Here is a 25,749-nt window from a genome sequence, read left to right on the forward strand (position 1 = left end):
AGTTTCTGCAGCATATATTTTGTTGTTCTGTATTTTTTCCCATACATTGTTTACTGCTTTGTAATCTCTACAAGTCAATGGGGATCCAAATGAGAGGCCAAGATAACAAGAAATTATCTACAGATCCCCACTGACCTTCCCCCCTTTATAGCATATTGGATTCATTCTTTATCTATACCATTTAGACATCAAACCAATAATGAGTTTGTTAGAGGTTTGCTTATATTCGGGTATATTTGGGCGGGGGCTGTTTCTGTCCCACCTTCATCATGGAAGGGGTACTTCAAGTCATTGAGGACCCAATTATAAGTGGGCCAACATATAGAAATTGCAGTTTTATGTGCAGATGTCTTGTTTTTTTGGAGGGCATTGGAAACTTCAATTATTTTAAGGTAAATAATTGTAAAACTCAAACAATAGTTTTTTTTTTATGTTTTTTTGCTCCTGAGGTGACTATAATATCATTTTTTAGTTGCAATATAAGAATTTTATTCTGAAAAACAGAGAGAATAATTTATAGACCTTGGTTGAGTGTTGGAACATCACAGTAAAGATAAATATATTTATAAACCAAACTAAAAAAGTCTGAACCAGTAATACATTCCAAACTGCTAGCTTCAAATTTGTAGAAATAGACTGGCAGAGGTGGTTTAATTTAAGTAGGGGGATTTCCATCCACTTCATGAAGTACAATCCTATAAACCCACCAGTGTCTTAATATGATGAGTATTAGAGTATGGTAGATAATAGTTATATTAAGGTGGTAATATAGGAACAATATACAAAATGTTTATTAAGCACTAATGGTAATGATAGCAGTGCTATAATTCCTAACCTTATAGCTGAGTGGATGATAAAATATTCTAACAAATTCCTGGGTTGTGTCCTTTGTAGCCTCAACCACAGCTGCCACACCAACCACTTCTGCCACACCAACCACTTCTGGTGCTAGCTCAGGACAGGCCTTGCAGATTACCGGAAACCCAGTTACAGTGGCAGGGAAAGTCATCACCAAACTCCCTTTGCCAGCTAACAGCAAGATTGTTGCTGTAAATGTGCCAGCAACGCAAGGAGGTATTTTTACAAAGTGGCAGAGAAGCATTTATATTTTATTTTATTAATTGTGTTTTTGGTGAGGTGCATTAAACTTAAATTCCTTCAAACCCAGGTATAGTACAAGTTCAGCAGAAAGTTTTGGGAATCATGCCATCAAATACAGGAGCTGTTCAGCAGACGTTTACAACTTTTCAGCCCAGAACAGCAACTGTTGCTATCCAGCCGAATAATCCCTGCACGTCTGGTACTACAACTCCAACACAACAGGTACAATTTCCCTGACTATCTAGGCATCCGTAAAGGTGCTCATCCTTTATATGCATCTGTAGATAATCTTATCAGTAGTATAGGTCAAAATCAGGTTTTATTGCTTTATCTAATCACTATATGAGTTATAACTGTATGGACTGTATTGTCTGTTTAAGTACATTTTGCTTTTCTTTCTAATGGCAGTGAGAGTCCACAAATTAATTACCTATGGGAAATACTTCACCTGGCCACAAGGAGGAGGCAAAGACACCACCATCAAAGCTTTACATATTCCTCCTATTTTCCCTACCCTCCCAGTAGTTTTTTGCCTTGTTTCATGGAGGTTGGCAGAGAGAGGTGCTCTGCTGAAGAATCTAATTTTATTCTCAAATGGATTGTTGCCTACAAGATAGGGCAGGGGAGCTGAAGAGGCCATGTAATTCTCTTAGTAGAGTCTTGTGTGTGTCAGCTTCTTGTGGTCATAGGGAAGTCGTAGGGAAGTTCCCATGCGTCCTCCAGACTTCGGAGCTATACTCCCTTTTTTTACAGACAAACTGTGTTAGTTACACTGAGTTTTGTGTAATGCAGGACCTAGACTGGAAGAAGACTTCTGACTGGTAAGATCTTGTCTCTCTCTTTCCCCCCTACATGGATTGTTGCTTAAATGGGATATGTGGACTGTGATTCATGTAGGAAAGGGGGTCAACCTTTATTTACACAAAGGGATATGTTATTTGGATCCTCCAGAGGAGGAGGTGGGCAGTAATAATAAGTGCATACACTATGCATATGAGACTGAAACCTCCAGTGAGGTTGAGCAGGCAACATTTTAGAAGTGGCACCGGATATGTTGAATTGTAAGAGCTATACGTTGCACACCATTTCCTTTTGCATTCATGAGGCGGCTGTAAGGATTCCAGTGGAGTTTGTGCCGCGAAAAGGTCTGTACAAAGAAGGGTTTGTATGTTAAGCGAGCATGGTTACTGGCGTGCATATAACGGGTGCCTTTTGGTCATTTTCCTGACTAGAGATTGTTTGATAGGAGTTAGAGGACATGCTGATGTTGTGCAGTTTTTGGCACCACTCCCGCCCCTTTGTACATGTATCTTCATGTTTGCTGTGTCCCGATGCTCATTCAGTACTCTGATCAGCAGTGGAGGGGTGGCCTAATCAGGTGGTGGTGAGACATCCCTAACATGGCTTATGATAATTTACTTGATAAATAATTACCCTAGTAATCCTCTCTATTAGATATGGAGGACTCAATATCAGACCTTAGCCAGGATGACATTGGACTTGCAACTCTTACTCAAATGTATGCTTTTTAGTCTGAGAACAGTGTGTCCACTGGCCCTATTGTGCAGTTCATGCCTTACTACTGTCCTGCAGTCTCATTCTAAAAAGTAAACCATACTAAGATGCCTGTGATACCGTCCCCTGTTCACCCTAATCCTGTGGACTTTGCGGCCTCACATATATCTATCAGCCCTGATATGCCAGTACTGCAAAAAATTATTCCACAAATAGGAATAGCTGCTTGAGGAAGCAAGGTGTACTTGCGAAGTGCGTCCAGCTTTTATTTGGTTTTAACCACATTTTAAATAAATTTCATATCCAAGTCAAGTTTCATTTGTTTATCCAGCCTGTCACTAATCCTGTATGGTATATGGCGTTTGCTGTGGGATTTGGAGATAGATTGACTGACGACAGTGAATGATGTGAGGTAGCTGGGGAGCGTGTAAGGACCCAGACTGCACTATTTTGCACTTTGCGACAAGTGCTGCTACTCTTGTGAGTATTCTGCACAAAAGGGGGTTTTATCACCTGTGGGATTTTACACTGAGTTACTATGCCATTGGAGCGCTTTTTTCCGCCTGAATTATTCCACAAGCAGTACCCTGCAATCCAGTCACTCAAACTTCTTTTGGGGCCTGCTTTTTTCCTCAAGACTTTGCAGCCCAATTACAATCTGCAGTTACTGCTGCCCTAAACGATATGTCTCTTGCATGGAAGAGGAGGGATAAACATGGCTCCTCTGGGTGTAAGTCCAGCAGCTTGCTGGAAGCTATCGCGGTCAGTCATTCTCAACTTTCTGATGAGGAAGATTCCTCGCCTAGTTCTGAGGGGGAACTCATCTGGTGAGAAAGCTCAGGATTCAGAGGAAATTAATTTCAGATTTAAAATTGAACACCTGAGGAAGATGTATTTTCTACGTTGAGTCTAAACCAGCTGAGGAAAAACAGGTGCACAAGCTGGATATAGTGTTTAGACCTAAGTTAAAGACCCCAGAAGTGTTCTAGTGTGGTTATTGGTGGCGTACATTATAACCAAGGAGTGGGAGAAACTTTGGGTTCCTTTTTTCCCTTTTCTCAATTTTAAGAAAATGTTTCCTGTCCCAGATAATAATTAAGAAGTGTGTAATACGATTCCTAAGATGGAAGGTGCTATTTCCAGTCCGCTAAAGGACTTCCTTTAAGGATCCTATGGATAGGAAATTAGAGTGCTACCTAAGAGAGGTTTTTCTTCAAGTTGGCAAAAATTTCCTTTCTGCTTTAGATATCTCAGTGGTAGCTGGAGCTGCCACCTTTTGGTGAGATTCCTTATCTGAACTAATTCCATTGGACCCCAAGGATATTAAGGACCGCATTCATCGAGTTCTTCTACAGGCTCCGTTTGAACACCTATGAATTATATTGATGTCAAGCTTCTAACTTGGAAGGTTGTGTTTTTGTTAGCAATTTCTTCTGCTTGTAGAGTTTCCGAATTGTCTGCTCTTCAATGTGATCTTCCTTACATTGTTTTTCATGCTGATAAGGCTGTTCTGCGAACAAAGATGGGATTTTTACCTAAGGTAATTTCCACGCACAAAATTAATCAGGAGATTGTTGTCACATCTCTTTGTCCCAATCCTCCTCCTCATAAGGAAGAGGCTATTACATTATTTGAACGTGGTTAAAGCTTTGAAGCTCTATCTTCATGCTACCAAGGAATTTTCACCTATCAACTTCCTTATTGGTTTCTCTTTCCTTCTGGATCAGGAGTGTGATTTGCATGGCATATTAAGCAGCGGGCCAGCACCCCATCCCAAATTACTGCACATTCCACCCATGCAGTGTCTTCTTCATGGGCCTTCAAGATTGAGGCTTCAGTTGAACAGATATGTAAGGCTCCTAATTGGACCTCATTGCATGCTTCACAAAATTTTACTGATTTTATATTTCTTTTGCAAGATGTACCGAGTCCACGGATTCATCCTAACTTGTAGGATTTTGTCCTTCCTGACAAGAAGTAGCAAAGAGAGCACCACAGCAGAGCTGTCTATATAGCTCCCCCCTTAACTCCACCCCCCAGTCATTCTCTTTGCTGGCTCTAAGCAGGAAGGGTAAAGAGAAGAGGTGTTAAACTGTTAGTTTTATTTTATCTTCAATCAAGTGTTTGTTATTTTTAAATGGTACCGGTGTTGTACTATATACTCTCAGGCAGGACATAGATGAAGATTTCTGCCTGGAGGATGATGATCTTAGCATTTGTAACTAAGGTCCACTGCTGTTCCCACAGAAGCTGAGGAGTACAAGAAAACTTCAGTGTGAGGAACGGTTTCTTGCTATACAGCAATGAGGTATGTTCAGTCATATTTTCTGCAGAGACCGTGTTATCTCAGAAAGGCTGACATTATCCCCATTAGGGGAAGGGGAAGCAGTAATCCTAGTGTTATCAGAGGTTTTTACTAGCTTGCATAAAGGGTTAATTTTTTTGTGGGCACTCAGTTTGTTATGTGAATTTTGGACAAACGTTTTTGTGTCTGGGAGTAATGTTTTCTGTTTTAGGGGACATTTGCTTGAGTGTTCTTTGGGGTTGTTTATAACCCACATGGCTTTCAGGCAGGGTTTGTTAGTTTTGTGTAGGCCCCAGCAACATCGAGTGAGGTGGGCAGGGCCTACATTTACAAGCAGCAAGCAACTTCTCCTGAGGTCCTGAGAGGAGAACTGGGAGGCAGATTTTCTAAGTCGTCAGACTTTTCATCTGGGGGAGTTTGCTCAACTGGTTCAGCTGTGGGGCACACCAGAATTGGATCTGATGGCGTCTCATCAGAACGCCAAACTTCCTCGTTACGGATCCAGGTCAAGGGATCCTCAGGCAGTACTGATAGATCCTCTAGCAGTACCCTGGTCGTTCAACCTGGCTTATGTGTTTACACCATTCCCTCTCCTTCCGCGTCTGATTGCCAGAATCAAACAGGAGAGAGCTTCTGTGATTTTGATAGCGCCTGCATGGCCACGCAGGACTTGGTATGCAGACCTGGTGGACATGTCATCTCTGCCTCCATGGACTCTGCCACTGAGACGGGGCCTTTTGATTCAAGGTCCTTTCAAGCATCCAAATCTAATTTCTCTGCAACTTGGAGATTGAACGCTTGATTTTATCAAAGCGGGGTTTCTCTGAGTCGGTCATAGATACCTTGATTCAGGCTCGAAAGCCAGTCACCAGGAAGATCTATCATAAGATATGGCGTAAATATCTTTTTTGGTGTGAATCCAAAGGCTACTCATGGAGTAAGATCAGGATTCCTAGGATTTTGTCTTTTCTCCAAGAAGGATTGGAGAAAGGATTGTCCGCTAGTTCCTTAAAGGGACAGATATCTGCTTTGTCTATTCTGTTGCACAAGCATCTGGCAGATGTCCCAGACATTCGGGCTTTTTGTCAGGCTTTAGTTAGAATTAAGCCTGTGTTTAAACCTGTTGCTCTGCCATGGAGTCTCAATTTAGTTCTTAAAGTTCTTCAGGGGGTTCCGTTTGAACCCATGCATTCCATAGATATTAAGCTTCTATCTTGGAAAGTTCTGTTTCTAGTTGCTATCTCTTCAGCTCGAAGAGTTTCTGAACTATTTGCATTACAATGTGACTCGCCTTATCTTGTTTTCCATGCTGATATGGTGGTTTTGCGTATCAAACCTGGGTTCCTCCCTAAGGTTGTTTCTAACAGGAATATCAATCAGAAAATTGTTGTTCCTTCTCTGTGTCCTAATCCTTCTTCTAAGAAGGACCGTCTGTTGCACAACTTGGACGTGGTTCGTGACTTGAAGTTTTATTTGCAGGCAACCAAAGATTTTCGCCAATCATCTTCTTTGTTTGTTGTCTATGCTGGAAAGCGTAGAGGTCAAAAGGTTATGGCTACCTCTCTTTCCTTTTGGCTGAAAAGCATCATCCGTTTGGCTTATGAGACTGCTGGACAGCAGCCTCCTGAAAGAATTACAGCTCACTCCACTAGAGCGGTGGCTTCCAATGATGCTTCTGTTGAACAGATTTGTAAGGCTGCGACTTGGTCTTCGCTTCATACCTTTTCCAAATTTTACAAATTTGATACTTTTGCTTCTTCGGAGGCTGTTTTGGGGAGAGAGGTTTTGTAAGCAGTGGTGCCTTCCGTTTAGGTTCCTGTCTTGTCCCTCCCTTCATCCGTGTCCTAAAGCTTTGGTATTGGTATCCCACAAGTTAGGATCAATCCGTGGACTCGGTACATCTTGCAAAAGAAAACAGAATTTATGCTTACCTGATAAATTTCTTTCTTTTGCGATGTACCGAGTCTACAGCCCGCCCTGTCTATTCAAGACAGACTGTATTTTTTATGTAATCTTCAGTCACCTCTGCACCTTATAGTTTCTCCTTTTCTTCCTTGGCCTTCGGTCGAATGACTGGGGGGTGGAATTAAGGGGGGAGCTATATAGACAGCTCTGCTGTGGTGCTCTCTTTGCTACTTCCTGTCAGGAAGGACAATATCCCACAAGTTAGGATGAATCCGTGGACTCATTGCAAAAGAAAGACATTTATCAGGTAAGCATAAATTCTGTGTTTTGCCTCAGCAGAGGCATCCTTTTGGAGAAAAGTTATTTAAAGGGACACTGAACCCAAATTTTTTTTCTTTTGTGATTCAGATAGAGCATGACATTTTAAGCAACTTTCTAATTTACTCCTATTATCAAATTTTCTTCATTCTCTTTGTATCTTTATTTGAAATGCAAGAATGTAAGTTTAGATGCCGGCCCATTTTTTATGAACAACCTGGGTTGTTCTTGCTGATTGGTGGATAAATTCCTCCACCAATACCAGTGAAAGGTCTTTTTTCAGTAAGAAATGTCACAAGCCTTCCAGGTGAAATTTTGTCCACCAATCCCCTGGGTTGTAGATGCTTGCATTGCCTAGGAAGGGGCTTGTCTACAAGTTGTTGCAGCTGAGGTAAACACAGTGGACGAAAATTCTGATAAGTACTTTGCACCTTTATAGATCACCTGCTATTAGCTTGAACATGTACAACCTGCTATAAGCATGACAATGTACACATACTCTGGGAACATATATTTGTACACCATAGCCTTATAATTAGAAGTTTACAGCTCTTTTTTATATTTGAAGGTTATGGTTGCTTTCAATTTAGAGAGCTCAGCTTAGCACGGTGAAAAATTTTAGTACGCTTTTTAGTATGCCTTTTCTGAGATAAATCCTTTGCAGTTTTAACCTGTTAAACGTGTAAGGAAGGCTGTCAGGCCTGGAGGTGGTAACATTGCTCGTTTTCAAATTTGGAATACAGACTTTAACCCTTTATATGCTGTTATTTTCTATGTTAAGCCTTTGCTATTTGTCAGCACTTATTTACAGTACCTAATTGTTTCCCTCCCTCAGGGTTTAATCAGTTTTACGTTGTGCCTTTTCTTCCCTTTGGGGTTAACTATCTGCGTGCTTTGTACTGCTTATTTGCTTCAGTTGGTCTTTGTGCAACTCACGCTTCTGGTCTGTCAGGTGACCCTTTTAGATACTTTAACCCCTTTCCTGTGTGTGCTTGCTTTGTAAGGATTCTCAGGTTTATTTCCCCCTTCTCAACTATGAACCTCATGTGCGGAGTCTATTTCTAACCCTAAACAGAATTTGCTGCGCTTCAGTGTCTGCAAGAGTTTTTTTTTTTGTCTCCTTAAAGTTGCTCCTAGGAGGGTTTCTCCAAAACATATAGAGTATTTTCACCGTACTATTAAAGAAGTGTTAACTGTTTTGACTCCAGCGGTTAAGCACAGACGTTTGGAAGGATTTGAATGTGGTCCTCCTCTGGCCTTTCAGCAGAGACTTACGTTAGTAGCGACCCGTCTGTTAACCATTGATAATAGGGATGTTTCTGTCTCTGAGGACTCTTATTCTGAGAATATTGCTTCTGTGTCTTCAGTCTTGAGTTTTCATGCTTTATTGTGGGAAGTTTTAATTGCTTTAGACAAACAGGATTGTCCGTTTACAGTTAAGCAACAAGTTAAGAAGATGGATACATTCTTTAAAGGGACAGTCTACTCCAGAATTTGTATTGTTTAAACATATAGATAATCCCTTTATTACCCATACCCCAGTTATCTTAATATACTTTTTACCTCTGTGATTACCTTGTATCTAAGCCTCTGCAGACTGCCCCCTTATTCAGTTCTTTTGACAGACTTGCATTTTAGCCAAGCAGTGCCCTCTCATAAGTAACTCCACAGGTGTGAGCACAATGTTATCTATATGGCACACATAAACTAATGCCCCTCTAGCAGTGAAAAACTGTCAAATGCATTGCGATAAGAGGCAGCCTTCAAGGGCTTAGAAATTAGCTTATGAGCCTACCTAGGTATAGCTTTCAACTAAGAATACCAAGAAAACAAAGCAAATTTGATGATACAAGTGAACTGGAAAGTTGTTAAAAATTGAATAATTTTAGTTTAATTTTGACTAGACTGTCCCTTTAAGGCAGTTCCCAAACAGCCTTCCTCTTTAACCGTACCTAAGTTTCTGAAATTATTTCTAGAGAATGGCAGAAGCCAATAATTGCTTTTGTTCCATTTGTTAAATCTGTTTCTTCTTCCTTTTATTCGGAAATTTGGAAAACTATTCCAAAGGTGTATGCAGCTATTTCCACTCTTGGCAGGCATACTGCTATGTTTTTGTCCCTTGCAAATAAGCTCAGATTGAAGCTGCAACTAGCCTGTTCCCCCCTCGGCAGCTGAATCCTTTCCCTCCTGTTGCTCATTGCATGGAAGATGTAGGTCTCAAGGTTGCTGCCTCAGATGCAGTTCCACTTCCCAGATTTTATGTTTGGGCTCTCCAGTTGTTGATGCTGCTTCAATAGAAACGGGTCCACAAGGATTTGTGTCACAGGGTTGTGTTAGATCACAGGACAAGACAGTCTATAAACTGGTGGCAAATTCACCATTCCTTTCTTTCAAAAGGGGCCTCCGTTTCACAGCCAGTGTAGGCAGTATTTTCTACAGATGCCAGTCTTGAGGTCTCAGAGAGCACAGGGAGTTAAGTCTCCTCAGGAGGTGAGGTTACCCATAAATATTCTGAAACTCTGTGCAATTTTCAGTTAGGATTCTTTTCTGTTATTCCAGTCAAACAATGTCACATCAGTGGCCTGTGTCAAACATCAGGGAGGAATTTGCAGTTCCTTAGAGATGAGGGAAGTGTACCCGCATCATGAGCTGTGCAGAACATTGTCATTGCATGACTTCTGCCATTCATATTATGGGTGTGCGAACAGTTGATAGGTAGACTTTCTCAGTTGCCAGTTTCTTCACCCAGGAGAATGATCTCTGAATCAGGAAGTTTTCAACCGAATTGAGAGAGGTTAGGGTCTGCCAGTGATATCATGGCCTCTCACTTGAATCACAAACTGCCTCAGTATTTTGCCAGCTCTCAAGACCCTTGGCCGAGTCTGATAGATGTCCTAGTGGTTCCCTGGCCGTTCATCCTGATTTACATTGTTGTTAAAGGAACATTAAACCCCTTTTTTTCTTTCTTTCATGATTCAGATAGAGAATACCATGTTAAACAACTTTCTAATTTACTTCTATTATCTAATTTGCTTCATTCTCTTGCTATTCTTTCCTGAAAAGCATATCTAGATAGGCTCAGTAGCTTCTGATTGGTGGCTGCACATAGATGCCTCATGTGATTGGCTCACCAATGTACATTGCTATTTCTTTAACAAAGGATATCTAAAGATTGCAGCAAATTAGATAATAGAAGTAAATTGGAATGTTGTTTAAAATCGTATTCTCTATCTGAATCATGAAAGAAAAATGTGGGGTTTAGTGGCCCTTTAAATTTGTGTTAATTTCTAGAGTAATAGCCAGAATTAAGCAGGAACAAGCAATCCTGATTGCCCCGGCGTGGCCTTGCAGGATTTGGTTTTGCGGATCTGGTTCAGATGTTTTTGTGTCTACCTTGGAGGCTTGCTCTAAAAATGGAAATTTTCTCTCAACGGCCTTTCTTTTATCAAGATCTCAAAACTCTGAATTTGACGGCTTAGCAATAAATATAGTGTCAAAGATTTGTTCAGAATTAAACCAGTTATTCATCCAGTTTCTCCTCCTTAAAATCTTAATCTGGTTTTGTGGATTCCTAAAACTCCACCTTTTGAGCCATAACATGGTTTATACATTATTTCTATTTATTCTGGAATGTTATTTTTCTATATGTGATGACGTGTGGACTCTCACCATCATGAAATAAATTCATTTATCAGGTAAGCATAAATTTCGGTTTTCTTACTCTTGTTTTTAAAGCTCCTTGGTCTTCATTGTGTAGCTTGGGGAAACACTATCTTCACGCATTACTCACCTCTATTACTTTATTAGGCAGCTGGGGCTGCACAATAGATTGTGTGCATGAATGCATAGGGGTTGGATATGTAATTAAATTGTTTCTGTTTAATTATAGTTAATACATATTTGAAATTATCACAAATATGCAATTCTTATGTGTTGATCATCTATTAAAAATTCTAAATAAATGCATTAACATTACAGTTTATATATCAAAATTTACAAAGTTTTTGTTTGGGTGAATATATTTTTGATATAATTTGGTTTGTTAAACTTACATGTTTCAGCCCTATACCAGTAGGTATGTAGTTTCATCTTAGGTGCTGTTCACAATGTTACCTTGAAAATGTTGTGGACAACAATATGGCCATGAAAAGGGAACCGTAATCAAGATACATTGCTGTTGAGTTATGCTTGGTGTTTACAATTAAATCGCAATAAGCTAGAGTCGCATTATATAGTGCATTATGAAGATGGGTTGGGTAAGGTTTACTACAGTTTCTTGAACTGTTTTTTATTTATTTTAGTATTCATGGGAACTACCTTCTAAACAATGGTGCAAGATAGCCACTTATTTCTGTTGCTTAGATTTTCTTCCAGTTCAGTGTATCGTCATCTGTTTAAGTAGTCTTTGTCCCGTAGTCTGCTCTTCTAGGCATTTTTCCATTTCCTGCCATTTTTGGTTTTGCTTTGAAAGTCTCCCAATATTAAAAGGACACAACACCTGTCTTCTAAAAATCCCTAAACCTACTTTTAATTATTAATAAAAAAGTAATCACTACTCTCTATTTTATCTGTTCCTATTACCTCAAACTGTTAAAGAAGATTGTCTTGAAGTACGGCATTGATCCAGTGCTTGATTTCCTATCTAAGCTGCCATATTGTAACGTACGTTACAGGGGCACAGCAGTCACATGGTCATGATGCCGAGTCATGTGACACACACAGCATGTTGTCTATTACATATACTTAGAGGAATCTCATCTGTCTGCAGCGTGTGAGCTGCAGTGCCTGAAGATACATATTTATTTGTCAGTGTATAAATGTATTAGATTTCCCCATCTATGTATATACACATATTATGCATCAGAATTTAATTAAAATGGTTAATAAGTACTGTTTTCATTTTTTAACTCACCCACAGTTTTATTTTTCAAACTGCCCACAAGTTTTATGTTCTAAACAAAGCCGATTGCAGTGCAAGGATCAGGCACTATTATTTTAAATCATTAGCAAGGTCCGGGAGAGGGTGGCTCTCACGCAGCATATACTCCATGCAGAAGATTTCTGCTTTTCATGACCTCTCCTTTTTATGTAAAGCACTAAGGGCTGATGCTTGTACCAGCTTAGTGATCAGTTAGCAATCATAGTCTGCTTTAATTAGCAATGTGATCTGCTCCTGTCACACCCTCTGCTCCCACACAAAGTTTTGTTCTAATGACTGTGTAATGGCAAATATGTATCTTCAGAAACTGCAGCTCACACGCTGCAGACATATGTGATTCCTCTAAGTTTATGTAATAGACAATATGCTTTGTGTGTCACGTGTGGCATCATGACCATGTAGCTGCTGTGCTCCTATAATGTACGTTACAATATGGCAGCTTACATAGCTGAATAAAACCCTGGATCAATGCTTTACTTTAAAACAATATTCTTCAACAGTTAGGGGTAAGAGGAATAGATAAAATAGAGAGCATGGATTACTTTATTTTTATCAATAGGAAAAGGTAGGTTTTAGGGATTTTCATTAGGCGTTAAATGTCCCTTTAATAGATTATACACTGGAGATGTACCTGTTGGGACCTTCCTGTACAAGTATATGTATCATCTGTCGTCCTCCATCCTTTTTGGTCTTTTCTGTTCTTTCTTTTCTTAGCTGTTTTGTGTTTTATATTCAAGGGTACTTATGGGAAGGGATGGTGACTGAAACGTGACATTAATAAGTGTATACTTTTCTTCAAGTTGGAGTGAAACCGTAATTTTGAGAGCATGAAGGAATTGATTTGCTGTAAATCAAAATCTAATTTTAGCAAATATTTTCACACAGGGATGGTGCTTTGATATAAAAGCTGCAGTTATTCTCTCTCCACTTATTTTCAGGTCATCACAGCAGGAGCACAGCTAAGACCAGGAATGGCTGTCTTCAGAGCTCCCCTTCAGCAATCTCCTGTAGGAAAGAACTTTATCCGAGCACCACTAGTTATGCAGCAGGGACTTATGCAACCTGGTACAGTATTTTTCTTTCACCTGTTTGAAATGTTATTAAACTCGTCTTACAGGGGCTGTTTTAAATTTTAATGGATCAAATGTGCACACACCACACACACACGTCACACACACGCCACACCACACACACACGCCACACCACGCACACACGCCACACCACGCACACACGCCACGCACACACGCCACACACACACACCACACACTCTCCTTCCAGTTTTTTTTTTCTTTCTTTCTTGGATATAGCTACTTGGAATTATTGTCTCTTGCTGGCTACTGGATTGATTCTCTGAAGATGCACAGCTCTGATCCTTTTCTGTGCAAATTATGTTAACTCTAAAGGCTCGTGCCAGGCACACAGCTTTCTGTCATATCCTTTTTTAATCCGTTTTCTATTTATCATTTTATGTACATTCATCTAAGTCGGGTGGGACAACTTACTTTCTTTGTCATCTTTCAAATTTATGATTTCCCTAACAAATGGTTAGGTTACACTAAATGACGAATTTCCATTTTACAGCCACTAAAGAGGATGGTGCACTCATGTGGTCAGTTTCACTCTTCTGCTCACCAGGTTCAACTAACTCTGGTTTGCTCTGGGGTAAATTTATTAAGCCACAATTGCAACTTTTGATGCTTTGAGGAGCAGGCTTGCATGAATGAGCCTGCAGCCACAAATTTAAGAAATATAAACTTCTTCTTTTGCCCCTCCGGCACCTCACAATTGGTGTGACCCAACACAAAATTCGTTCAGAGTGATTGACATGCTCTGCTATCACTCGGTTGTGAGAGAGCACGGGATGATATTGCACAAGAAAGCTCTTGTTCAGGGTTAAATTGAAAACAGTGGATGTAAAAAATTAAGTGGGTCCTGATATTCATTCAAGAGTTTCAAAGTAACTTTGTTCTGTGCTAGCTGCCCTATTAACTGATCTGTTTACTCAATCACTGTTGACGGGAGTGGTTCCAGATTATTGGAGTAATAGCAAATGTAGTATCTCTTCATAAAAAGGGCAGTAGGGAAGAATCTGGTAACTACAGGCCAGTTAGTTTAACTTCAGTAGTAGGGAAATTAATGGAAAGGTTCTTAAAAGAAAGAATTATGACTTGCATAAAAACAAACAATTTAGAGGACCAAAATCAGCATGGTTTTACTTCAGGGAGATCATGTCAGACTAATCTAATTAACTTCTTTGATTATGTAACAAAAGTATTAGACCAGAGTGGAGCAGTTTATGTAGAATATATAGATTTCTCTTGTTAAGTGTATCCAGTCCACGGATCATCCATTACTTATGGAATATATTCTCCTTCCCAACAGGAAGTTGCAAGAGTCCACCCACAGCAAAGCTGCTATATAGCTCCTCCCCCAACTGCCATATTCAGTCATTCTCTTGCAAGCCTCAACATAGATAGGTCGTGAGAGTCTGTGGTGTTTTATACTTAGTTTATTCTTCAATCAAAAGTTTGTTATTTTTAAATGGCACCGGAGTGTGCTGTTTATCTCAGGCAGTATTTGGAAGAAGAATCTGCCTGCGTTTTTCTATGATCTTAGCAGACGTAACTAAGATCCATTTGCTGTTCTCACACATTCTGAGGAGTGAGGTACTTCAGAGGGGGAATGGCGTGCAGGTTTTCCTGCAGATAAGGTATGTGCAGTAAAATATTTTTCTAGGAATGGAATTGACTAAGAAAATACTGCTGATACCGAAGTAATGTAAGTAAAGCCTTAAATGCAGTGATAGCGACTGGTATCAGGCTTATTAATAGAGATACATACTCTTATAAAAATGTGTTTTAAAACGTTTGCTGGCATGTTTAATCGTTTTTTAACGTACATTGGTGATAACACTGTAATGTTGGTATAGCCTTAAATGCAGTAAAAGCGACTGGTATCAGGCTTATTAATAGAGATACATACTCTTGTAAATATGTGTTTTAAAACGTTTGCTGGCATGTTTAATTGTTTTTTAACATATATTTGGTGATGAAACTTATTGGGGCCTAAGTTTTTTTTCCACATGGCTGGCTTAAATTTTGCATAGAATTAGCTTCCCACTGTTGTAATATGAGTGGGAGGGGCCTAATTTAGCGCTTTTTTGCGCAGTTAAAATTACAAAATGAATCATCCAGATTCCCTCAGCAGTCCCATGAATACTACAGGACATTTCTAAAGGGCTAAAAAGACTTCCAAAATCGTTTATAGGGAAGGTAATCCACAGCTCTGCTGTGGCAGTTTTGTTGTGTCTGTTTTTAAAAACGTCTGTCGTTTTTTTTATCTGTTTTTTGCATTAAGGGGTTAATCATCCATTTGCAAGTGGGTGCAATGCTCTGTTACCTTATTACATGTACTGTAAAAAAAAAAAATTGTTTCTCTTAAAGGCACAGTAACGTTTTATATATTTGCTTGTTAACTTGATTTAAAGTGTTTTCCAAGCTTACTAGTCTCATTATTAGTCTGTTCTAACATGTCTGACATAGAGGAAGGTGGAACCCCATCTTAGAATGTGTACCAGATGTACTGATTTCATGTTAATCAATAAAGATCATTTTTTGTCTTTAAAAACATTATCACCAGAGGATTCTGTCGTGGGGGTAGTTATGCCGACTAACTCTCCCCACGTGTCAGACCTTTTGACTCCCGCTTTAGGGACTCACGCTCAAATGGCGCCAAGTACATCAAGGGCACCCATAGCGTTTATTTTACCAGGGGATTCTGTCGAGGGGAAAGTTATGCCGACTAACTCTCCCCACGTGTCAGACCCTTCGACTCCCGCTTCAGGGACTCACGCTCAAATGGCGCCAAGTACATCAAGGGCGCCCATAGCGTTTATTTTACAAGACATGGCAAAGGTGGTGAATAATACTCTGGCAGCAGTATTAGTCAGACTACCTGAAATTAAAGGAAAGCAGATAGCTCTGGGGGTAGATACAGAGCATACAGACGCTTTAAGAACCATGTATGATACTACCTCACAATATGCTTAGTCTGTGGGTGATTTTTTTTGACTCAGGGAAGATGATTTAACCTGATTCTGATATTTCTACATTTAAAATTTATGCTTGAGAACCTCCACTTGTTGCTCAGGGAGGCTTTGGCTGCTCTGAATGAATGTGTACAATCGCAGGGCCAGAGAAATTGTGTAGACTGGATAAATAATATGCAGTGCCGGTGTGTACTGATGTTTTTCCAATACCTAAAGAGGTTTACTAAAAAATTTTTAATAAGGAATGGGATAGACCAGGTGTGCCGTTCTCTTCCCCTCCTATTTTTTAGAAGAATGTTTTCTATTAGTTACCACCACACGGGACTTCTGGCAGATAGTTCCTAAGGTGGAGAGAAGAGTTTCTACTCTAGCTAAGCGTACCACTACCTTTGGCGAGGACAGTTGTGCTTTTTAGATCCAATGGATAAAAAATGTTTATTCAACAGGGTTTTATCCTGCAGCCCCTTGCATACATTGCTTCTGTCACTGCTGCTGCGGCGTTCTGGGTTGAGTCTCTTGATGAGGCTTTACAGTTAGCGACTCCATTGGATGAATATATTTGACAAGCTTATGCTAGCCAATTCCTTTGTTTTCTGATGCCTTTGTTCATTTGACTAGACTAATGGCTAAGAATTCTGTTTTTTTACTATACTGGCGCGCAGAGCGCTATGGCTTATATCATGGTCAGCTGTCGTGACTTTAATAAATAAGCTACTTAACTTCCCTTCAAGGGGCAGTCCCTATACGGGCCTGGTTTGAAGGAGATTATTGCTTATATCACTGGAGGAAAAGGTCATGCCCTTCCTCAGGATAGGTCCAAATCAAGGGCCAAAAAAGGTCTAATTTTCATGCCTTTTAAAACTTCAGGGCAGGTGTGGCATCCACTTCCTCTAAGGCAAAACAAGAGGGAAGTTTTGCTCAGTCCAAGGCGGTCTGGAGACAATCGGACCTGGAACAAAGATAAGCAGGCCAAGGAGCCTGCTGCTGCCTCTAAGGCAGCATGAAGGAACGGACCCCTATCCGGTAACGGATCCTATAGGGGGCAGACTTTCATTCTTCGCCCAGGCGTGGGCAAGAGATGCCCAGGATCCCTAGGCATTGGAATTTATATCCCAGAGATATCTTCTGGATTTCAAAGATTCCCCCCCCAAAAAAGGGGAGATTTCGCCTTTCACAATTATCTGCAAACCAGATAAAGAAGGAGGCATTCTTACATTGTGTACGAGATCCATCCAGTTCCAAGAGAGGAACAGGGACAGAGTTTTTACTCAAATCTGTTTGTGGTTCCCAAGGAGAGGGAACCTTCAGACCTATTTTGGATCTAAAGATCTTAAACAAATTCCTCAGAATTCCGTCATTTAGGATGGAAACTATTCGTACCATCTTAACTATGATCCAGGAGAGTCAATAGAGGACTACAATGGATTTGAAGGATGCTTATCCTCACATTGTGATGCATAAAGATCACCATCGTTTTTCAGGTTTGCCTTTCTAGACAGGCATTACCAGTTTGTAGCTCTTTCCTTTGGGATATCTACAGCCCCAAGAATCTTTATGGAGGTTCTGGGGTCGCTTTGGCGGTCCATAGGCCGCGGGGCATAGAAGTGGCCCCTTATTTAGACGACATCCTGATACAGGCGTCAAACATCCAAATTGCCAAGTCTCATACGGACGTAGTACTGGCATTTCTGAGATCACATGGGTGGAAAGTGAACAAGGAAGGAGTTCTCTATCCCCAATCTCAAGGGTTTCCCTCCTAGGGACTCTGATAGATTCTGTAGAAATGAAAATTTACCTGACGGAGTCCAGGTTGTCAAAGTTTCTAAATTTCTGCCGTGTTTTTCATTCCATCCGCGCCCTTCGGCGGCTCAGTACATGAATGCAATCGGCTTAATGGTAGCGGCAGGGGACATAGTACCGTTTGCACGTCTACATTTCAGACCACTGCAACTATGCATGCTCAGTCAGAGGAACGGGGATTACACAGATTTGTCCCCCTGTTAAACCTGGACCAAGAGACCAGAGATTCTCTTCTCTGGTGACTATGTCGGGTCCATCTGTCCAAGGGTATGACCTTCCGCAGGTCAGATGGGACAATTGTTACAATAGATGCCAGCCTTTTAGGTTGGGATGCAGTCTGGAACTCCCTGAAGGCTCAGGGATATTGGACTTAGGAGGAGACCCTCCTTCTAATAAATATTCTGGAACTGGGAGTGATATTCCATGCTCTTCAGACTTGGCCTCAGTTAGCAACTCTGAGGTACATCATACTCAGTCGGACAATATACACGACTGTGGCTTACATCAGCCATCAAGGGGGAACAGAAGTTCCCTAGCGATGTTAGAAGTCTTACAATAATTCACTCGACAGAGACTCACTCTTGTCTATCAGCTATCCATATCCCAGGTGTTGAGAACTGGGAGGTGGATTTTCTAAGTCGTCAGACTTTTCTTCCGGGGGAGTGGGATTTCCTCCGGAGGTCAAGACCAAGCAGGAGAGGGTTTTGGTGTTTTTGACAGCGCCTGCGTAGCCACGCAGGACCTGGTATGCAGATCTGGTGGACATGTCATCCTTTCCATCACGGTCTCTGCTTCTGAGACAGGTCCCTCTACCTCAGGGTCCTTTCAACCATCTAAATAGAATCAATCTGAGATGGACTGCCTGGAGACTGAACGCTTGATGTTATCAAAGCATGGCTTCTCCGAGTCAGTCATTGATACCTTAATACAGACATGAAAGCCTGTCTCTAGGAAAATTGAACATAGATATGGTGTAAATATCTGATTGTTATGAATCCAAGGGTTACTCATGGAGTTAAGTCTGGATTCCCAGGATATTATCTTTTCTCCAAGATGTTTTTGAGAAAAGGGTTGTCAGCTAATTCCTTAAAAGGGACAGATTTTTACTTTACTGTCTATTTTTTTGCACAAGCGTCTGGCAGGTATTCTAGACGTTCAGGCATTTGGTCAGGCTTTGGTTAGATCCAAGCCTGTGTTTTAAACTGTTGCTCCGCCATGGAGCTTAAACCTGGTTCTTAAGGTTCTTCAAGAAGTTCCGTTTGAACCTTTTTTGTTCCATAGATATCAATCTTTATCTTGGAAAGTTCCTTTTGGGTAGCTATTTCCTCGACTCGTAGAGTCTCCAAGTTATCTGTGTTACAATGTGATTCTCCTTATCGGGTCCTTCGTACGGATAAGGTAGTCCTGCGTACCAACCTGGGTTTTTTCCTAAGGTGGTATCTAACAAGAACATCACTCAAGAGATAGTTGTTCCATGCTTGTATCCTAATCCTTCCTCAAAGAAGGAACGTCTATTACACAATATTGGACGTGGTTTGTGCTTTAAAGTTTTACTTACAAGCTACTACAGTTTTCATCAAACATTCACCTTGTTTGTTGTCTATTCTGGACAGAGGAGAGGTCAAAAGACTTTAGCAGCCTCTCTGTCTTTTTGGTTAAAAAGCATAATTCATTTAGCTTATGAGACTGCTGGACAGCATCCTCCTGAAGGGATTACAGCTCATTCTACTAGAGCTGTGGTTTTTCACTTGGGCCTTTTTTAAATGTGGCTTCTGTTGAACAGATTTACAAGACGGAGTCTTGGTCTGCGCTTCATACTTTTTCAAATTTAACAAATTTGATACCTTGCTTCTTCGGAGGCTATTTTTGGGAGAAAGGGTTTTTTACAGGCAGTGGTAACTTCCGTTTAGGTACCTGCCTTGTCCCTCCCATCATCCGTGTACTTTAGCTTTGGCATTGGTATTCCATAAGTAATGGATGATCCGTGGACTGAATACACTTAACAAGAGAAAACATAATTTATGCTTACCTGATAAATTTATTTCTCTTGTAGTGTATCCAGTCCACGGCCCGCCCTGTCACTTTAAGGCAGGTAATTTTTTCATTTGAACTACAGTCACCACTGCACCCTATGGTTTTTTCCTTTCTCTGCATGTTTTCGGTCGAATGACTGAATATGGCAGTTGGGGGAGGAGCTATATAGCAGCTTTGCTGTGGGTGGACTCTTGCAACTTCCTGTTGGGAAGGAGAATATATTTCATAAGTAATGGATGATCCGTGGACTGGATACACTACAAGAGAAATAAATTTATCAGGTAAGCATAAATTATGTTTTCATCAAAGCATTTGACACCGTTCCACGCAACAAACTAATTCACAAACTGTATCTCCTTGGTCTAGACTCAAAAATTGTGAACTGGGTAGAATGATGGCTTAAGGATAGAAATTAGAGTGTCTTAGTAAATGGAGTACATCAGCAGAGGGGGCAGTTACTAGTGGAGTTCATCAGGGTTCACTTCTGGGGCCGGTTTTGTTCAACATATTTATCAGTGATATCAGCAACGGGCCACAGGGGAAAGTATGTCTGTTTGCAGATTATATAAAAATTTGTAATAGAGTAGATAGAATAGATGTTCTAGGAGTGATATACAAAAAAAAGTTTAATACTGCGCAGTGTAAAATTATGCATTTAGGGGAAAAAAATACAAATGTTAATTACAAACTCAATGATACTTTACGGACTGTTACAAATGAGGAACAGGACTTGTGAATTATTATTTCAGATTATTTAAAATGTAGTAAACAATGTACTATTGCAGCGAGTAAGGCCAGTAGAATGCTTGGTTGTATTGGTAGAGGTATTTACAGCAGAAATATTAAAGTGCTTGTCACTTTACAGATCATTTGTCCTCATATTGAGTAGTGTGTGCAATTATGGAGGCCATGCCTACAGAAAAATATATAAAAAATCTGAAATCTGTGCAAAGGAGGGTTACTAAAATGAAGGGTAATTTGCGGAAGCACTTCTTTACAAAAATAATCTTCCACAAGAGGTGTTAATGACACACACTGTGGGGACTTTAAGAATGTCTGGGATAAGCATAAGGCTGTCCCACGAACTAGATAAGTTTATACTTTTAGGAAATATTGAGCAGACTTGTTAGGTCTATGGTTCTTATCTGCCATCAAAATCTGTATTTTTGGCCATGCGATGCAGCATTTCTATTGTCAATTGCAGGCGGACAAGACTATCTGTTTCCAAACCTGTCTGCAATCATGATAATTGTTGCCCTCTGTAGGGCTTCCATATACCTTCCAGACTCTGCCTACATTTCTCTCTTGCATTGAAAGCACAGAAGACCACTGAGATACTTCAGACAGCTGCAATATTTGTTATACTTGCAGGTAATAGCTGTACTTCTTTTAGTTCCAACTTATGAACACTGATGGTGATGGAGTGCAAATCTAAGCTTATAATTTGTGTTAAATGCAAAACCGCACTTTTTATTCATAGGGATGCTTAACACACTATGTGCTGCTCAAGTTACCTGCAATGAAGGTGACTAAACAGGATTTTCCCTCACTACTTTTCACCATATACATCCCTTTTACGCCCCATCTTTGCAGGCTAATCAGTCCTTTTTCTTTAACTAGTTTTCCAGCATAAAGGATTTTTGAGATTTGACTACTACAAATTCCTCTTACAGGGCTCCACCACTAAAGTTTACAATATCAGATTGCTAGTATTCCTGTTTAAAATAAAACATCATGTTCCTACTGCTGCTGCCTTGGCAGAATCTGATCTTTCAGATCTGACCTCGTCTATCTTTTTCAAAGAACAAAAATTATTATCCTATTTGTAGATAGGCTACACGTAGTCTTCCATTTTACCGATGCTAGAGCAGGACATTAAGACTACTCAACATCTGGTTACAATCTATACAGCAAACATCCCTTATAAAGTAGACTTGGTATAAGATTGTCTGCCAGGTCTTATTCACTCTTTCATTCTTTCTTTTTCACTCACACATTGATATTTTTCTATAAGCATTGGACAAGCTTTGATCTTCCTTCCAGGCCAGATTCTGCCTTTAGTTCTCAGTTGCATCCTAAAAACAGTCCAGTTCCCCTCTTTTACTTTAACCATCTCATTTCACTGATTTTTAAGAGATTCTTCATGATGGCCATATCAGCTCCACTGGTTAGAGATATGGAACGTTGTTGTATGGATGGCACTACAATCTTAAGAAAAAACACTTTGACCTCCAAGACTTTTCTCATCGACTTTAATTAGTTACATCATACCAGGCAGTGGGGAAACTATCTGCCTTTTCCTAATTGTGTGTCTACTTGTTTGGCTAAGGCCAATAAGGTATTACTTGAGCAGCTGTGTAAAGTCTTTTTTACATTCTTTCACAAAATATTACCTCTTCAACCTATTTGCATCTAGTGATATAACCTTCCATACTGATTCTCGTTTTTGTTTTAGACCCAGTAGTTTGCAGTTATCTCCTGCTTAATGTGCTGGCATGATGAATGTATTTTTTCTTTCCTAAGACATGGAGAGACCACAGCGTCATTACAATTACTAGTGGGATATTCACTCCTGGCCATCAGGAGGAGGCAAAGAGCACCACAGCAAAGCTGTTAAGTGTCACTTCCCTTACCTATAACTCCCAGTCATTCTCTTTGCCTCTGTCAATGGAGGATGTGAAGTTTGGTGTCTGAAGATATTATTCCTTTTTTTGGATACTTTTCCCCGCAAACAAGGATGTGGGTTTAGTTGTGTCCACGTCAATCTCTTGAGTAAGAGCAGTGGTGGCTTTTAAGCAGTTAGGAAGTGGTGAGGTGGTCCTTACTTTGTTTTCCTAACATATTGCTGCCCTAATCATAGAAAGCCGGAGTTGGTTACTCTGTTCTTTCTTTTTTCTACAGGTCTCTGTAAGGCGTATGTGTCCTTTCACGCCTTGTGAGCTGTCTTCCTGCCGGACAGCTAGTTTGCAGTTAAGTTCGTTTTGTCTTCTAGGTATTGGAGACTTGCACTTCGGTAACTTAGTTAACTCTGCAGCAATATTGGGACATAATAAATCCTTTATATATAGGATTTTCTTAGGCAGTGTATAGGCACTTAAGTATGTGGAAACTAAGGGGTTAATTTTCCCTTCATATGGGGGACATTTACTATGTGGCACCTTTTATTTTTAATCACTCTTGTAGTGTGGAGTGTTTTCATGGGGCATTTAGTCAAAATATGCATAAGAATAGTTGGACTCAAAAAATTTTTGGACATAAGTCTGATGAGAAGGCTTTTATTGTAACTACTTGTAGATTAGAGCGGATCTAAATCTTACTTGGCAGTTTTTTCCTTGGAACGCACGCTTTTACTTGCTGCGCAGTTCCGGTTTGCCACTCATCCGACCACGGAGTGAAGCGTTGTCATTTTTCCTCAGCACGGCTTGTTGAAGGAGTCGGTTGTGAACTGCCTCTGTCTCTCTAACTAATTGTGGAGCCTCTGGAATACGGTAGGGCACCTCAGTACATTTGAAGTGTAGAGGTCCTGAGTGTGTTTTTGTTTTTTCAGATTTTCAATCAGTTATTTTAGTGTGTATCAAAAGTCTTTATTTTAAAATTTTAATTTTTCATTTACTTTGAGGGAATTTTTTATTTTGTAATCTATGGACATGGAACAAGAATCTGTTTCTTTTGATAGATGCTTATGTCTTGAGGCCGAATATTTTTCTCTTGTTAAGTGTATTTAGTCCACAGATCATCCATTACTTATGGGATATATTCCCTTCCCAACAGGAAGTTGCAAGAGGATCACCCAAAGCAGAGCTGCTATATAGCTCCTCCCCTCACATGTCATATCCAGTCATTCTCTTGCAACTTTCAACATAGTAGGAAGGTGTGAGAGGAGTGTGCAGTTTTTATACTTAATTATTTCTTCAATCAAAAGTTTGTTATTTTAAATGGCACCGGAGTGTGCTGTTTTTTCTCTCAGGCAGTATTTAGAAGAAGAATCTGCCTGCGTTTTTCTATGATCTTAGCAGAAGTAACTAAGATCCACTGGCTGTTCTCGCACATTCTGAGGAGTGGGGTAACTTCAGAAAGGGAATAGCATGCGGGGTCCCCTGCAGATGAGGTATGTGCAGTAAAATATTTTTCTAAGGAATGGAATTGACTAAGAAAATACTGCTGATACCGATGTAATGTAAGTACAGCCTTAAATGCAGTAGTAGCGACTGGTATCAGGCTGATGAATGTATGTGCAGTAAGTAATTTTCTAAGGAATGGAATTTGACTAAGAAAATACTGTTAATACTGAAGTAATGTATGAGCCTTAACTGCAGTAGAAGGGACTGGTAGCAGGCTTATTAATAACACTACATAACTTTTAAAATGTATGTTTAAAACGTTTACTGGCATGTTATTTGTTTTTGTGAGGTACTTTGGTGATAAATCTTTTGGGGCATGATTTTTTCCACATGGCTGACGTATATTTCTGCATAGAAACGGTTAACTGAGGTTTCCCACTGTTGTAATATGAGTGGGAGGAGCCTATTTTAGCGCTTTTTTTGCTCAGTAAAAATTCAGTCACAGTCTTCCTGCTTCTTCCTCCTTGATCCAGGACGTCTCTAGAGAGCTCAGGGGTCTTCAAAATTCATTTTGAGGGAGGTAATCAGTCACAGCAGACCTGTGACAGTGTGTTTGACTGTGATAAAAACGTTAATTGTTAAATTGATTATCCGTTTTTGGGTATTAAGGGGTTAATCATACATTTGCTAGTGGGTACAATGCTTTGCTAACTTAATACATTTACTGTGAAAATTTGGTTGCTATAACTGATTCGGTTCATTGTTATTTCAACTGTGACAATTTTTTGTGCTTCTTAAAGGCGCAGTAGCGTTTTTTATATTGCTTGTAAACTTATTTGAAAGGATTTTCCAAGCTTGCTAGTCTCATTGCTAGTCTGTTTAAACATGTCTGACACAGATGAATCTGTTTGTCCGCTATGTTTGAAGGCCAATGTGGAGCCCTATAAAAATATGTGTACTAAGTGTATTGATGTCACTCTGAATAAAAGTCAGTCTTTATCTGTAAAGAAATTATCACCAGACAACGAGGGGGAAGTTATGCCGACTAACTCTCCTCACGTGTCAGTACCTTCGCCTCCCGCTCAGGAGGCGCGTGATATTGTGGCGCCAAGTACATCAGAGAGGCCCATACAAATCACTTTACAAGACATGGCTGCTGTTATGACAGAGGTATTATCTAAATTGCCAGAATTAAGAGGCAAGCGCGATAGCTCTGGGTTAAGGACAGAGCGCGCTGATGATGTGAGAGCCATGTCCAATACTGCGTCACAATTTGCAGAACATGAGGACGGAGAGCTTCATTCTGTGGGTGACGGATCTGATCCAGGGAGACCGGATTCAGAGATTTCTAATTTTAAATTTAAGCTTGAGAACCTCCGTGTATTGCTGGGGGAGGTATTAGCGGCTCTGAATGATTGTAACACGGTTGCAATTGCAGAGAAATTATGTAGGCTGGATAGATACTATGCGGTACCGGTGTGTACTGACGTTTTTCCCATACCTAAAAGGCTTACAGAGATTATTAGCAAGGAGTGGGATAGACCCGGTGTGCCCTTTTCCCCTCCTCCGATATTTAGGAAAATGTTTCCAATAGACGCCACCACACGAGACTTATGGCAGACGGTCCCTAAGGTGGAGGGAGCAGTTTCTACTTTAGCTAAACGTACCACTATCCCGGTGGAGGATAGTTGTGCTTTTTTGGATCCAATGGATAAAAAATTAG

At 40.2% G+C, this 25,749-nt stretch overlaps 1 protein-coding gene across 1 annotated transcript in view; it reads left to right on the forward strand.

Annotated features, from left to right (window-relative positions):
* Positions 1-25,749, forward strand: part of BPTF (bromodomain PHD finger transcription factor) — a 923,754-nt gene that overhangs the window by 686,523 nt on the left and 211,482 nt on the right. Inside the window, exons 19-21 of the mRNA XM_053721515.1 lie at positions 895-1,074; positions 1,169-1,323; positions 13,022-13,148. Coding sequence (XP_053577490.1) covers positions 895-1,074; positions 1,169-1,323; positions 13,022-13,148 — 462 coding nt within the window. The remainder of the gene's footprint in view (positions 1-894; positions 1,075-1,168; positions 1,324-13,021; positions 13,149-25,749) is intronic.

This window comes from Bombina bombina, chromosome 1, assembly GCF_027579735.1.
Source record: "Bombina bombina isolate aBomBom1 chromosome 1, aBomBom1.pri, whole genome shotgun sequence".
Lineage (NCBI taxonomy): Eukaryota > Metazoa > Chordata > Amphibia > Anura > Bombinatoridae > Bombina > Bombina bombina.